At 39.2% G+C, this 16656-nt stretch overlaps 1 protein-coding gene across 1 annotated transcript; it reads left to right on the forward strand.

Annotated features, from left to right (window-relative positions):
- The first annotated feature begins 1174 nt into the window (after nucleotides 1–1174).
- LOC132117556 (15-hydroxyprostaglandin dehydrogenase [NAD(+)]-like) lies at nucleotides 1175–11400 on the forward strand. Its single transcript, XM_059526920.1, has 7 exons — nucleotides 1175–1388; nucleotides 3812–3935; nucleotides 4101–4207; nucleotides 4635–4731; nucleotides 10318–10394; nucleotides 10485–10648; nucleotides 10756–11400. Exons 1-7 carry the CDS (start codon nucleotides 1296–1298, stop codon nucleotides 10904–10906), a joined length of 813 nt encoding a protein of 270 aa, XP_059382903.1. The 5' UTR covers nucleotides 1175–1295; the 3' UTR covers nucleotides 10907–11400.
- The last annotated feature ends 5256 nt before the right edge of the window (nucleotides 11401–16656 follow it).

Below are 16656 nucleotides of genomic sequence, written 5' to 3' on the forward strand. Positions count from 1 at the left end.
GACATTTGCAATTATATATTTCAGAAACATGTTATCTTTGAGACTATTATAAAAAAAATTATATGTATATAACACACCTAATGCATGGGATTCCTATCAGGAAAATGTGGAAAAATCTCTAAAAGACAGACATTGACACATAACTTACCAGCAAAAAAACATCAGATGAGCATATGAGCATCTGTGATAAAGCAATACATAAATACACACACAGGCTATTTATCTTCTTCAGTTTACATTTTACCCATTTGTAAACTCTGGTAATGTTAAACTTTACTATTTTCACAAGATAATAAAGATAACGATTTTCTTACCCCATTTTGCCAGTATGTTTGCAGGACCTCGCAGAACACATCTGACCCTGTTCACAGTTTTGTTCTCCAATGACATGTCATGACTCAAATTCGATCAAAATAAAAATTAACAGGCAAATATTAAATAATTTGAGACCGACCGAGCAGTAACAAGCAGCTATCATGTTCTTTTGCTATGTGGGTTTGTTCATATAAAACATCAGAGGAGAGCACTGTGACTGTTGATCAGCTTTAATACCGCCACTATAACACACACACTGACAGGATGCAACAACTTCTACACATCCACAACATAACACTGCCCTCTAGCGGGACCTTAATGTAACTAGCATCAATACTCACAGACTTGAGTTCCTTTAATTAGCTATATGCAGCAGCTCACAGCTGCCTCACTCACAGAAAGACGATAATAACGGTCATATTTTTAAAAATTAAGAAGGCGGGATTCTTTCGTTGTCCAGTTTCCTGGATGACAGCCAGATTAAACAATCATGATCAAAGAAATATAGCAAAACAACCAATAAGAAAAATATATGATAAAGCAGCAATTGTTGCTAATGATGATAATATTTAACATAGACCTTGGATTTAAAATATTGTAAAATGCTATTAAAATAATACTAATAATAATAATCTTAAATAATTTAATATGAATAATTTAAAAGGCAGACATTTATTTTGTATGCTGTTGAAGACATTAAGTTGATTCAACATACAGATCTTATAAAATAAATTATGTTCATTTACAAGTGTTTTTGTTAACCTTTTTCAACCATTTAGCACTAAACATGTTTCAACGTTAAAACAACAGCTGACCTTATTTCAACCATATTTCAACTTTGAAGGTCGGTCATCAGCTGGGTCCTCCCACTCACTCTTGCCTCTTGCCTCTGTTCTGGTCACTGTTAGTTATTCAACAGATCGTCTTTAGACACCGTTAGTGCTGCTGTTTTCTGGTTTCTGTGACAGGTGTGTGTTGTGATGGATCTGAAGGAGAAAGTGGCTGTGGTGACCGGAGCAGCTCAGGGTTTGGGCAGAAGCTTTGTCGAAATACTCCTAAAAAACGGGGCAAAGGTAAAAAAAAAAAAAAAAAAAAAAATATATATATATATATATATATATATATATATATATATATATATATATATATATATATATATATATTTGTATTAACGCCAAGTAGCAGAAATCAACGATACAGTGTTGTAAAGGCTCCTTATACTGTAACGTTTGTCTCGCGTCAGGATTTCAACGCGCCGCGCTCTATATATATATATATAAATACATACATATACACACACACGCACGATAGATTGACACCGTCTAGGACACGTTGTAAAAGTGATGCAGATAAGTGTAATAAATTATTACAAAATTAATGAGGCTTATTCGTAACGTTTAACTTTTTAGAAAACCCTCCCAGCTAACACAAAAGGTCCCCAGGACGTCCCCTAAATAGCCTCTACGAACGTACCCTGGACGTCAGCGTGTAGGGTCCCCCTCCCCCGGACATTCACGGGGACATTCACAGGACACAGCTAGCGGCCATTCGGACGTTTAGGGGACTTTCACTTTATGTCCTCTGAATTTCATTTTATTTACTTTTAGGCTAATCAAGGAAAATATACACGTACGTGCATGCTGCAAAATAGCTTTATTTTAATTGAACAATTGTAAAGTTGCAGTGCTCTTTTCGTTTGAGTGTGTGTGTGTGTGTGGGGGGGGGGGGGGGGTGTTGGTGTGTGCGTGTGTGTGTGTGTGTGTGGGGGGGGGGGGGGGGTGTTGGTGTGTGTGTGTGTGTGTGCAGCAGCCGTACGGTAAAACTTCAGCAAACGTTGAAAAAGTTCAACTATTCGTAAAATGTAAGCATTTAGATACACATTGGTTACCGTAGCTATAATGTCTAATAAAATAAAAGTGAATGGGGGGGAATCACTGTCACTAAGCAGCTGAGCGTTGCCATGGATACATGCTGCGTGCCCTAAAGTGATGTGACTCACTCATGTGCTCATTTGATCGACACTACTTGGTCCTATCTCCCAATGTGGTTACATTACTTTTTTTTTTTTTGAACTGCACGTAGTATAGCTCTATGACTGCGTTTTAGTGCCATGTTGAAAAAAAAATTAATTTGATTAAAGTCGAAATACTTTGAGAATAAAGTTGAAATATTCCGAGAATAAATTCGAAATATTATGAGAATAAAGTCGCAATGTTTCGAGAATAAAGTCGAAATACTTCGGGAATAAAGTCGAAATATTACGAGAATGAAGTCGAAATATTACGAGAATAAAGTCGAAATACTTTGAGAATAAAGTCAAAATATTAAGAGAATTAAGTCGAAATACTTCGAGATTAAAGTCAAAATATTACGAGAATCAAGTCGAAATAGTTCGAGAATAAAGTCAAAATATTAAGAGAATAAAGTCGAAATGCTTCGCGATTGAAGTCGAAATGCCTCGAGATTAAAGTCGAAATCCTAGCGAAGATGTGCAAATAAACACTGAAAATGAACGTGGATTTGCGCAGCTTCTCAGTTAACAACGGCTCTGTGTAGTAACAGCTGCTCTATGTGAAATCACGCACCTGAGGGAATTTACCGTGATTAGAGAACCGGCTTTACTGACGAAATGCGCATAATGATCGGCCGATCGTGATCGGAGCACCCCATCATGAAATGTAATTTTAAAAGTATTTCAGGCAAAAACTCAAATCTGTGGTTTATTTATAAAGACAGCGCCTATGTAAAAATGTGTTTCGCCGATCTTGGAGACGGTGAGCTCCACGAGATCAGCGGGAGCTCAGAGCTCATGTATCGCCAAGAGCAGCCTCACCTCGGCTAGACCTTCTGATGTGTGCCGCTGGCTCTGATGTCTCTTTAGTGGTTAAACAAAATATAATTCGTTTTGGGTAAATCTAACAGGTTATCTTTGGTCTGTATTCAATTTATCTATATGTTAAAATGAAAATAAAAAAGGCAAATTTATATAATATTTCGTTTCATTGTAATGGCTGTATATATACACATTTCCCTGAAATAAGTACATTTCTGCATTTTTTTTTTTAACTGGCATCGATTAGAAAGATGGGCGTTAGATTGTGTCAAAGTTGAAAAGTGTATCAAAGAACGGAACAGGTCATCAGATTTGATTCTATTATGTTCAAACGCCTGACGAGTAAAGTTCATTTAGTCCATCATTACAAAGTCTTAACTTCAAGGTGCTTATTTGTAAATGAGTTGTTTCTTCAGATGCCCTGTTTTTAAATTAATATTCTGACTATTAAAATGTAAAATACACATTGAGAGAATAAATAGAAACATATGCTTATATTAAAATATATATGTGTATATACAAACATTCACACACACACACACACACATATTATAATAAAAAAGATGAAATTAAAATGTGTGAGGGACACTAAGTCACTTGTTCTGCTTTACTGTAGACTTCTGAATCTCAGTGTATAGCTCTCACAGATTCATTTGATTACAGGTGGCTTTAATCGATGTGAATACATCGCTGGGAAATGAACTGAAGAGCACACTTGATCAGGAGTATGGACGGGGAAGGACTGAATTTTACTCAGCCGACGTCACATCAGAGGAAGATTTTAAAGGTTTTTGAAGATTTAAGAGATGTTTTATTGTCTGGGGATGATTACATGACACTCAGACTGATATGAATTACAGTATCACAATGCTGCTATTACTCAAGTCACGTTATAAGAGCAGAAAATGAGATTGTGGGTATGCTCTGAATGCTTTCATGTTTTCCCTTACAGGAGTTTTTGAAAAAATTGTTAAAACATTTGGCCGCATAGACATTTTGTGCAACAACGCAGGAATCATCAATGAAAGGAACTGGGAAAAAACTATTGCAATCAACCTGGTATGAGTCTTTCCATCAGTGTTTGTGTCTGTCTGTCTCTGTGTGTTTGTGTGTGTGTGTGTGTGTGTGTGTGCGTGTGTGTGTGTTTGTGTCTGTCTGTCTGTCAGTGTTTGTGTCTGTCTGTGTTTGTGTGTGTGTGTGTGTGTGTGTGTGTGTGTGCGTGTGTGTGTGTTTGTGTCTGTCTGTCTGTCAGTGTTTGTGTCTGTCTGTGTTTGTGTGTGTGTGTGTGTGTGTGTGTGTGTGTGTGTGTGTGTGCGTGTGTGTGTGTTTGTGTCTGTCTGTCTGTCAGTGTTTGTGTCTGTCTGTGTTTGTGTGTGTGTGTTTGTGTGTGTGTGTCTGTCTGTTTCTCTCTCTCTCTCTCTCTTTCTCTCTGTCTGTCTCTATCTCTCCATCTGCTTCAGCTGAAGGTGTTTTGTGCTCATCTCAGGGTGGAGTGGTCAGAGGAACGTATCTCGCTCTAGAACATATGAAGAAGGAAAATGGTGGGAATGGAGGAGTCATTGTCAATGTTTCATCTATAGCAGGTTTGATACAGTCTCTATTTAAAATAAACACAGATTAAATAATTAAAATTTTACAGGTTTCAACTGCTTTGGCACATTTTTCGAATCATCTTAACATCAATACACAACTGTAAGTGCAGTTGTCACAACTGTTTGCCGGAACATCAGAGCTCTACTAGTAACTCATCAAAAACATTTAATTCATGCTTCCAAACTTAGTTATTTAGTCAGTGCCACCAGAAAAATAAATAAAAAAATTGTTATATGCAAATAAAATTTTATTTCATGTTATTTGTTTCGTGGACATTTTATACTTAAATGCAATTTTCATTTTTTCATTTCTGTTTCATTGTTTTTCTCCTTTCTATACTATAGCATTTTAGATACAGATTTCAACAGAACATAAGATAAAAATGTATTGGGAAATACTGTAGTGCACAAACAGAAAATGTACATTTTTATTCACACAGTACAAATATTTTGCAGAAATGTTACATGTAAACAGAAAATTCACCAATGCTTATGTCTTCACACACTCTGTTGTCCTCTGCTATCAGCACATTTCTAAAGATAAAAGTACTGTACAAATATAATGTGTTTATAGTCAAGTCACCTTTATTTACAGTATATAGCGTTTTTAACCATACAGATTGTGTCAAAGCAACTGAACAACATTACTTAGGAAAATAGTGAGTCAATAATGCAAAATTACAATAGTAAACACTAATTTTCCAGTTAAAGGCAGCTCATCATTGAATTCAGTGAGGTCGTCATCCAGCTCAGTTCAGTTTAAATAGTATCTTTGCAATCATTTGAAATCAATGATATCGCTGTAAATGAAGTGTCCCCAACTAAGCAAGCCAGAGGTGACAGCAGCAAGGAACCAAAACTCCATCAGTGACAGAATGGAGAAAAACCAGGCTTATAGAGCACTGCTGCTGCCTCTGCTGGTCAAGCTTGTGATGTTCCTCTTTGTTCAATAAATGGTAGTGATTGTGCTGGAAAAAACTCCATATATATGCTTCCAGAATGGGTTGATTGAGAAGATTGTGATATTTATAAAGATATTTATAAACACATTTTTTTTAATCAATAAGCTACTTGCATTTAGTTATTGTGCAAATTGTGGATTTCTCATGCAATTTGCCTAAATCAGTAGGAGAAATCTGAACTACTGTTAAAAATAAAACTATCATTTGAGACCTGAGACAAAGCAACTGAGAAAAACGTCTTAGGTTACGCATGTAACCATGGTTCCTCGACCACCAGCACAAGACCACAGGAAACAGATGATTCTTCTGCACAATCTGACTTTGCTGCAGTCTGGAATTGAACTACTGGTTTTGTCTGGTCAGAGGAGAACTGCCCCCCCAACTGAGCCTGGTTTCTCCCAAGGTTTTTTTCTCCATTCTGTCACCGATGGAGTTTCGGTTCCTTGCCGCTGTCGCCTCTGGCTTGCTTAGTTGGGGACACTTCATCTACAGCGATATCGTTGACTTGATTGCAAATAAATGCACAGACACTATTTAACTGAACAGAGATGACATCACTGAATTCAATGATGAACTGCTTTAACTGTCATTTTGCATTATTGACACACTGTCTTCCTAATTAATGTTGTTCAGTTGCTTTGACGCAATGTATTTTGTTTAAAGCGCTATATAAATAAAGGTGACTTGACTTGACTTGACCTCGAGGGAACGAAAATGCTGCGTCGAAACCCTATGGGGAACGCCCTCTACGTGACCGTGCTCTGAATCACATGTGTAATCAGCCCAATGGAAAGCCGAGACGTCATAGGCGGGTGACGTCATTGACCAGGAAGCTTAAAACCATGTGCGGCAGTGCCAGTGTCAGCCTCTAGGAATGAAGCAAGCGCTGGCAGGGGTGCCGGGAGTATGGCATAGAGATGCAATGTCTTATTCCCTCGAGGAACCATGGTTACATGCGTAATTTAGATGTTCCTCTTCAGGAACTCGAGCTGCATCTAAACGTTATGGGGAACGAGGTGCCCACATTGCCAGACTTCCAAATCCCTGCCTACTGTGTATCCAAAGAGCACAGCTTAGGTGAGAGAACAGAAGAGCCGGAAAGGCTGCCACATAAATTTTTAAGGTGGAGTGGGTCAACCCAGCAGAGAACCTGGCTTGTAGGAACTCCAGAACTGTACCAAATGGGCAGTTAGCTGAGCCAAGCTGGCAGTCTCTGCACCATGAGGTGAAGAGTTTCCACCTCAGGGCATACAGTTTCCTTGCTGAGGGAGTTTTGGATTGGAGGAGGGTCTCGACAACCTTGGTTGAGAGACCGGATGCTATGAGCTGTGCCCCTTCAGGGATCACACCCACATTTTCCAAAACTCCAGGTGAGGGTGAATTATTGTGCCCTGCATCTGTGGGAGTAGATCTGTCCTGATCTGTATCTCCAGTGGAGAGCCGCCAAGGAGCGAGACCAGATCTGAGAACCATATTCGGCCTAGCCAGAACGGGGCTACAAATAATAGCCAAACCCCGTCCGGCATACTCTCTGCAGAACTCCCGGGAGGAGAGCAATCGGGGGAAAGATGTGCAGACGAAGCCTCTGCCAAGTCTGTACCATAGCGTCCTGTCCCAGATGAGCTGGATGAACTAGAGAGACCCTGGGTCTCACCTGGGCCCTGCCAAAAACTCTCCATATCTGCTTCACCACCTCTGGGGGAAACAACCATTCCCCAGGCCTCTGCCCCTGTCTCGACAGGAATGCTGCTCCTACATTAGGATTTCCAGGAATATATACTGCTCTCAGTGAGAGGAGTTTGTCCTGGGACCACACAAGGATCTGGTGCTTGTACAAATTTTACAAGGGTCGCGAATGCAGACCTCCCTGGTGGTTGATATAAGAGAGCACTGATGGTGATCTCTCAGGTCTGGTAGGAAATAATTTAATTCCTTTAATGCAAAGCCAGTATCTCTAGACAATTGATATGCCATGTCAGATGGTGATCGCTCCACAGACCACGGGCAGGGTGGCCACTCATGGCTGCACCCCAGCTGGTGAGGAAAACATCCGTCACTATCGTCACACGGCAACAGGGAGCTCACAGCACTGGGCCCTGATTTAAGAACCAAGGTTACTTCCACATGTCTAAGGCACGGAGGCATCATCGCATGACCTTGATAGGCCTTGACCTTGACCTTGAATCAACTTGGATTCCCCCTCGGGGAAAATCCCTTGGTCTTGAGCCACCACCGTAGGGGTCTCATGTACAGCAGGCCAATCGGTATCGCATTGGACGCAGCTGCCCTCAGACTCAACAGTCTCTGAAACTGTTTGACGGTGTGTGCACAGCAGGCCAATCGGTATCGCATTGGACGCAGCTGCCCTCAGACCCAACAGTCTCTGAAACTGTTTGACGGTGTGTGCACAGCAGGCCAATCGGTATCGCATTGGACGCAGCTGCCCTCAGACCCAACAGTCTCTGAAACTGTTTGACGGTGTGTGACTGGCCTTCTTTGACTCTCTTGACTGACATGAGGATTGACTCGATACGAGCAGGAGACAGACGTGCCTGCATCGTGGTCAAATCCCACACTATGCCTAGATAGGTGGCTCTCTGATCTGGAGAAAGTACACTTGGCATTCAGTCTTAAACCCAGCTTTAAACCAAGCTTCACTTCTTGTTCCATAACCAGACCCTGCTGGGGTCCGACCAACGTCGGAATAACCCCGTTGAATTTCCCGAACTGAATGCAATAGCCTTTCTACCATATGCAGGACCCATTAAGATACATTTGGCAATCATTCAAATGCTGTTAAATAATCTACTAAGGGAAACTAGCCTGAAGTACGGCCCTCAGATCCAGCTTAGGCTGGGAAGTCGCTGGCTCAGAGCGTTGCTTCGGCCTCCGGTCCCAACGTGGGGGAGTTAGTGTTTCTGTGCCTCCCTGTGCAAGGAGCCAGTACATGGAGGGGGCTGCTCCCACCCAGCAGACCCTGAAGCTAGAGAGCGGTGAGGGAGCAACTGCTGAAATGCCGCCGCTTGTCTACGGGCCTCCTGGTACCTGTCGATGACTGATTTGACCACGTCGCTGAACAGGCCAGAAGGAGCAAGCAGGGCGTCGAAGAGAAACACCTTGTCTCTATCCTTCATGTTGGACAAGGTCAACCAGAGATGTCTCTCTGCTGCCACCATAGCTGACACGGACCACCCAATGACACAGGCAGTCTCCTTGGTGGCACGGAGAGCAAGATCAGCGGTTCTCCTCAGCTCTGTGATGTTATCAGAGCTCAGCCCCTCTCCCTCATCAAGCTCCTTAAGCAGGTCTGCCTGGTACGCCTGTAACACAGACATTGTGTGCAGACACGCAGTGGCTTGACCTGCTGCCGTGTACCACTTGCCCACCAGCACTGACATTGTACGCAGTGGCTTAGAGGGCAGTGCCGGAGCCTTCAGGGATGATGCCGCACCTGGGGACAGATAGCTGACAAGCGTCCGTTCAACCCGGTGCATTGCCCTGTAACCACGCTCACTCAGCCCTGGCACATTTCCATAATAATCAGAAGTAGGGATGAAGAGGCGGGTCGAGAATGGCTTAGCCCACGACCTCAAAACCTAGGTGTGTAGGTTGGGAAAAAATGGCAGGCTCCGGCATGGAGGTGGTGGCCTTGACCTCAGGAAGCGTTCATCCAACTTGCTTCGCTGCAGCTTGGTTTGACTGTCGGCGGGCCAATCGATATTCAACCGGGCTACCGCACGAGTAACGACCTCGACTAGCTTCTCATAAAGGGGCGCAAGTGAGACCTCATCGACGCTCTCTACGTCAACCTCCTCAGAGGAAGAGGAAGAGCCTTCACCCTGGGAGGAAGTAGGAAGTAGCCGCGGTGCAGGCTTCCGAACACAGAGATCGGGCAGATCTGTTGGGAGAGGAAGAAGATAGGCACGCACCCGTCTCCGTTCCTTCCAGCAGATCTATCTGCAAACCCCACGAATGTAGCCGCCGCTCCGCCTCGGTGGAAGTGGGACCAGCACCGCGAGGAACGCAATACAGGCAGTCGGCCCCCTCGAGAGCCAACTGTGCCACACATGTGCCACACACACAAAAACGCGACTCGGTCTCACCCTTATGCCTCTTTTTAGACTGAGCTTTCAGCATATTGGATCTCATTCAGGGGTTCTGTAGGACAGACAACAGTAAATAAGACTCACAACACAGATTGAGACTGACAATACACAGAGCGCATGCTGAAATGACAGAAGGCTGATGCTGGCACTGCCGCACATGCTTTTAAGCTTCCTGGTCAATGACGTCACCTGCCTATGACATCTCGGCTTTCCATTGGGCTGATTACACGTGATTCAAAGCACGGTCACGCAGAGGGCGTTCCCCAAAGCGTTTCGACGCAGCTCGAGTTCCTGAAGAGGAACTGTGAAGACTTTCTTAGACCTATAAGTAATTTCTAGATTCAATTGATACTACATCTAAAAATAGAACTTCTCTCATCATTTATTAATTTACCTCATGTCAACTGTTTTTGTCCTTTTTGTCCAAAAAAACACTGAGAATATTTTTGTAACAACATGAAGTAAATGATGCAGAATTTCCAGTTATTGTGTGAACTGAATCTTTGCAGGTTTGGGGCCTTTACCTATGTTGCCCATCTACACTGCAACCAAACACGGCGTGGTGGGATTCAGTCGTGCCATGGCAGTACGTATTTTCCATATCAAGCATTACAGCTTTTTTTGTGAAAGAGAGGAAGTCGGAAATATTTGACTTTTTTAAATTGCTTATCAACAGGCTGTTTCCAAGCTGTCTAACTATGGGGTGAGGATCAACATTCTCTGTCCGTGGTTTGTGAAGACCAATCTTCTGTCCAACTTGAGTTCAGAAGAGCATATCGGAGGTTTCTTTCAACTGAAGGGAATTGCAGAGACAATGATGCAGAACAGCGGCTGTCTGGAGTGAGTTAACAATCCTTTGTATCAGGGGAGAGATAAGGAACAGATAAAGCAAGGGTTTGAATTTAACATAAAAATTGAGAAACATTGTAATTGTGTTTTTATCGCAGGGCTGATGCTGTTGCCAAGGCTTTCCTTGTTCTCGTTAAAGATGAGAGCAAGAATGGAGATGCTCTGATGATTGATCCTGACGAGGCAGCTTTTGTTTCCTTTCCTGAACAAGCCAAAGACTTCCCATTAACTCCAGTCAGTCTCGAGTGACCTTTCAGCTTGGCTCTCAGTGTTTCATCAGAGATCTTGATATAAGATCTTGAATAAGGGTTTTGCTTTCAAATGTGTTTAAATGAATAAGCTACTAACATCATGTGTGTGTCGAGATTTAATTTCAATGAAATGTTGCACCTTAATTGCAAATATTTATTGTAGTTACTAGTATAGTGGTTCCTAGACGGGTTAGTGGTTTAGTAGTAATAAATAAAACACAATACAAATCGTGTTACTTGAACAAGCACTTGACAAAGAAGAACGCCGAAATAGCCTGGAAGGCAAGAGACCTCAAGAAACAACATAAAATCCAAAACAACTGGGTAATCAACTGCAAAATTTTTATCAAGTTGAATTGCTCAGCGGAGGAAGAGAAGATTCTCACCGTGAGACATTTGGAGGAACTAGACAAGTGTCAGTGAATGTAAAGAGTCAGCGCATACTGTATGCCTCCGTGAATACATCAAGGTAACTTCTGATTTACAGTTGAATCATGATAACTATACAGTATGTCCAATCCAAAGAACAATAATACTGAACTATTGCAGAGAATCCATGAACTCCAACAGTTGGACCTGAATATGTTTAGATATACAGAATACAACAATCATGACACAGAGACAGACATTGACCCGGATAACAATTTTCTTTCTTCTGCTAATATTAATTGCAAGTATTATACTAATGCACAGTATAATACTAACTTGATTACAAAGGGTAAACTGTCTATTATCCATTTCAACAGTCGAAGTATGTACTCCAATTACAGTGAAATACGTGACTATTTAGAGTCATTTGTTCATCCTTTTAGTGTCATTGTCATCATTAAACCAAGTCTGGATATTGCTAAGGAATCAACTTTGCAATAAATGACTATGATCTCAACTATGTCTATAGACAAAACAAAACAGGTGGTGGTGTAGCATTGTACGTCCACAAAACAATACACTTTTCAATAGTAAATAGTTTGTCATAAGCACTTGATAATGTAATGGAATGTATAACTATCGTAACTATTCATATCAAAATGTAAAGCAAAAGAATATTATCATAAGTTGTGTCTATAGGTCACCTGGATCAAGCGTAGACTTATTTAATGAATGGATGGTGAAATTGTTTTCTGAAGTAATAAATAAGCCCTTATTTATATGGGGGAATTTAAATATTGACCTTTTGAACTCAAACAAACACAAACCTACCTGTGAATTTGTTGATAGGATGTATAGTATGTCCTTATTTCCATCAATCACAAAGCCCAGTAGGATCACCTCTCACAGTGCAACATTAATTGATAACATCTTTACTAACAACCTCTTAAATAATACTGTTGGTCTATTGATCTGTGATATCATCGACCACTTGCCAGTCTTTACAATATATGACTGTAATGTTTGTAAACGTAATATAACCTGCAATGTGAATAATAGACGAGTACGAATTGAGGAAGCTATTAATGGGTTTAATGAATAATTAAGGTCACAAGACTGGAACACTATTTATGGAGAGATGCAGACTGATGTGGCTTACAATAAATTTATAGTAATATTTACTTCCTTGTACAACAAGCACTGTCCCATCAGAGTACTTAGTAAACCAAAAAATATATAAAATGCCCTTGGTTTTGCAAAGGCCTGCAGAATGCATGCAAGAAGAAAAACAACCTTTATAAATTGTTTGTTAAATCAAAAACCAAAGAAGCTGAGGATAGATACAAGCTGTTCAAAAATTAAATGACAGCTATAATGAGAATGGTGAAAAAACAATATTATGAAAATATACTTGCTAATAAATCTAACATAAAAAAACCTGGGCACTATTAAATAGTATCATTAAGCAAGGATTTAATAAAACAGATTATCCAGAATATTTTATTGACTCTAATGGAGAAAACTATGACATGAATAAATTAGTAAATTATTTCAATATTTTTTTTTTGTAAATGTTGGCCCTGAATTAGCAGCCAATATTCCAAACCAAGAATTGGAGCTGAATTCTGAAAGAAATGACCATACTATTTTCCTCTCTTCTGTCAGTGAGTGTGAAATAACGAATATTGTTCAAAAATCAAATAAGTTTTCTACAGACTGTCACTCAATCAATATGGTATTAATAAAAAAGACAATTAAAAGTATCATTCAATTCAATTCAATTCAAGTTTATTTGTACAGCGCTTTTTACAATACAAATCGTTACAAAGCAACTTTACAGAAAATTATGTTTCTACAATATTTAGTAGTAGCTTATGGTGGTGACTGTCAGTTTGTGCAAGTATGACAGGATTTTTTTAGAAAAAAATAATACAAAACGTAGTCAGCCAGACGATGAACATTATTAATATTATTAATTAATAATTATTATATGATGCAGTCACACTTGTAGCAATATTTGTTAGTTCTGTTGTTGATTCAGGGTGAGCATCATCTGGGGTCCTCTGAGGGTCAGCATCATCTCTTCTCAGGTGTTCTGGATCCAGACTGGAGCTTGTGTAAATCCTAGTTACCACGGGATGAAGATCCTGTGGCAAAACATAGAAACAAAATAGAGACATCATTAGCATAGCTGCTGATCCAACAAAGTAAAATTAATTAGTTTAACCCAAGATAAAGAATAAAAATGCACATTTGATCAGATGCAACTGCAGTCACAATTTAAGAGATACATTATTCGAATGCTTGGCGAAAGAGATGTGTTTTTAATCTAGATTTAAACAGAGAGAGTGTGTCTGAACCCCGAACATTATCAGGAAGGCTATTCCAGAGTTTGGGAGCCACATGTGAGAAAGCTCTACCTCCTTTACCGGAGCCTCTAACACAAATCTGTAACCTGTCGCTTAAAAACGGCTGTGTCCCAAGAAAAATGAAAATTGCTAAGGTCATACCATTGTTCAAAAATGGAAATAGGAATCACTTAACTAATTACAGACCCATTTCAGTCCTTCCCCAGTTTTCAAAAATCCCTGAAAAGGTTTTTGACAAACAGTTAGAAAACTTCATACATAAGCATAAGCTAATTAATGAAGGACAATATGGGTTCATACCCAATAGATCCACTTCAATGGCCAAATGTGATGCCACAGAAGAAATATCGAAGGCATTAACAAATAAAAAACATGCAATAGGAATTTTTATTGATCTCAAAAAAGCGTTCGATACCATCAACCATGAAATACTACTTAAGAAACTGGAACGATTTGGAATACGGGGGTGGCTGGGAAATGGGTGAAAAGTTACAGTACAGTATGTCCAAATGGTTGAGCTCTCTTCTGAATGTCTTGACATTGCTTGTGGTGTCCCCCAGGGGTGAGCACTAGGCTGCAAATTATTTAATTTGTATTTTAATTATATTTTTAATGTTTCTCAATTGGTTAAATGTGTATTGTTTGCTGATGATACAAACATTTTCTATAGTGACGACAATTTTGAGCAATGTAAACGTTGTAATTAAAGAATTAAGTAAATGTAAAAATGGATGGAAAGTAATAAATTATTCTTAAACCTATATAAATCTAAAGTGATGTTTTTTGGAAAGTATGAATCCGATTCACAGAAACTGGTTGAGATAGATGGAGTACACATTAAAAATGTTCAGGAAGTAAAAGTTTTAGGTGTAACGACCATAAGTTAAGTTGGAATGCCCACATCAGACATATAACTACTAAAGTCTCTAAAAGCCTTGCTATAATTAATAGAGTTAAACATATCCTTGATCATATTGCACTCCATACCTTGTACTGTTCTTTAATACAGCCATATCTAAAACACTGTGTAGAGGTATGGGGCAATAATTACAAAAATGTAATATAGTCACTTTTTTGCTACAGAAAAGGGCTGTACGAATTATACACAAGGCCGCGTATTTTGAGCACACAAATCCTCTCTTTCTTAAATCAAAGTTATAAAAAATGCAGGATCTTGTAAAATTATATAATGCACAGTTCATGTTTAAAATGTATCATTATGTATTACCTGTGAACATTCAAAATATGTTTTCTCATAAAGAGCAGTCGTACAGTTTGAGAGGATCTGGGAACTTTGTGGTCCCAATGGTGGGTTCCACCAGGAGGAGTTGTACTATGTCTGTATGTGGGGTTACTTTGTGGAATAATTTGGGGCTAGAATTAAAGCAATGTCAAAGCATTCACCTTTTCAAACGTCTTTACAAACAAAAGGTCTGGTCCAATTACAATGATAATGAGGTTTGATTGTATTAATGTGTGGAGTGTTGGATTAGTTGTTATTTACCATGTGTATTTATCTTATGGTATTCCGTCTACCATTGGTGGTATTTGATAATCATTGTTACCTGAGGTCATATCTGTATATTATGAATATGTATAGTATGTATGTGTGGTTTAGCACATATGCAACTATAATACTGTTTCTTAATGAGGTATTATTATTACTATTATTTATTATATATATATTTTTTTTTTTCTTTTTTTCTTTGAGATAATTGAACAAGGAAGCAGCTATTTTGTTTGTATAAATTCTTTGACAGACTGGGGTGGGGTTCAATAAGTTTTACTTCTCCCCACTCCATTTCAAGCATAAGTCTAAGTTATTATCATCATTATTATTATTATTATTATTATTATTATTATTATTATGTATTCTTCTGTTGTCACACTATTTGCTTGAAAAAAATAAATAAATAAAGCTTTGTTTCAAATACTGTGTGTTTAATATGAACATGAAATGTGTAATATTCTTTGCCCAAGAAATGCCTGCTTTTGTGTTGAGACTTAACTTCAACTTTTATTAATAGCAATGTTGTTACTTCACAGTTATAATTAAAACATATAATTAAAACATTAAAAACATTTGCCATGCCTAGCAAAATGAAGGCATACACACTCTTAGACATACACCCTCACACAACTGTATAGTGAGATTGGTATAGACGTGAAAAACAGGGGAAAAAACACAAAAAATAATAATTTATTACGTCAATGACTGATTTGTTCAAAAAGTGGATTAATTCAGTTAGGAAACACCTCCTCAGTGTGTTTCTCAAAGACGCAATAAGTGCTGTTACTGCTATAGCTTATTTTTCAACTTTTTTTGTTGGTGAAATAGAGCTAAAACAGGCAATATGGTGCCTAAAATGCACTTAATATTAACTTCTTGTTTATTCAATTTTTATTTATGCTAATATCTGGAGAACAACTGCACTCTTAGTATGATGTCATATTAGATTAACTATATTAAATGAAATAAACCGACCAGTGGCGGCTCGTGAATTTTAAAATAGAGGAGGCAAACTAATTGTATTGGTCTGGGGATCCCTGCCGATTGTTATTATTTTTATTATTTGCTTAACCAGTTTAAAATGGCTTTTTGACAGCTTTTAGTCAGAAACCGAAAGAAAATATATTCAGTATCGCTACTCATTATAAATACTTGGTAATTTATCAGCACAGCCGCTCCGGGAGACGTTCAAACCATAGACTGTATAAAAACAGGTTCAAACTACCGTAATAGCATCTAATTTATGTCTCTATGATGGTTGGTTGATATCCCATAAGGGAGGCTAACCTCCTCTATCATGTTACTTTTCTCAGCACTCCTCAGCGCTGAAAGTGAACACTCGATGCTGATTGGTTCCCCTGGCCTCCCCCTCCCCTTCTCTTTCACTTAGCGGTTGTAATTACATCAACAGATTCGGCACATTCGCGATAGAAAAAAATATATACATTCTGAGACAGTAACTGAAATGAATAGTGAATTTTATTAACATTAAATCTTCCT

The sequence above is a fragment of the Carassius carassius genome, chromosome 36, assembly GCF_963082965.1.
Source record: "Carassius carassius chromosome 36, fCarCar2.1, whole genome shotgun sequence".
NCBI classification, from domain to species: Eukaryota; Metazoa; Chordata; class Actinopteri; order Cypriniformes; family Cyprinidae; genus Carassius; species Carassius carassius.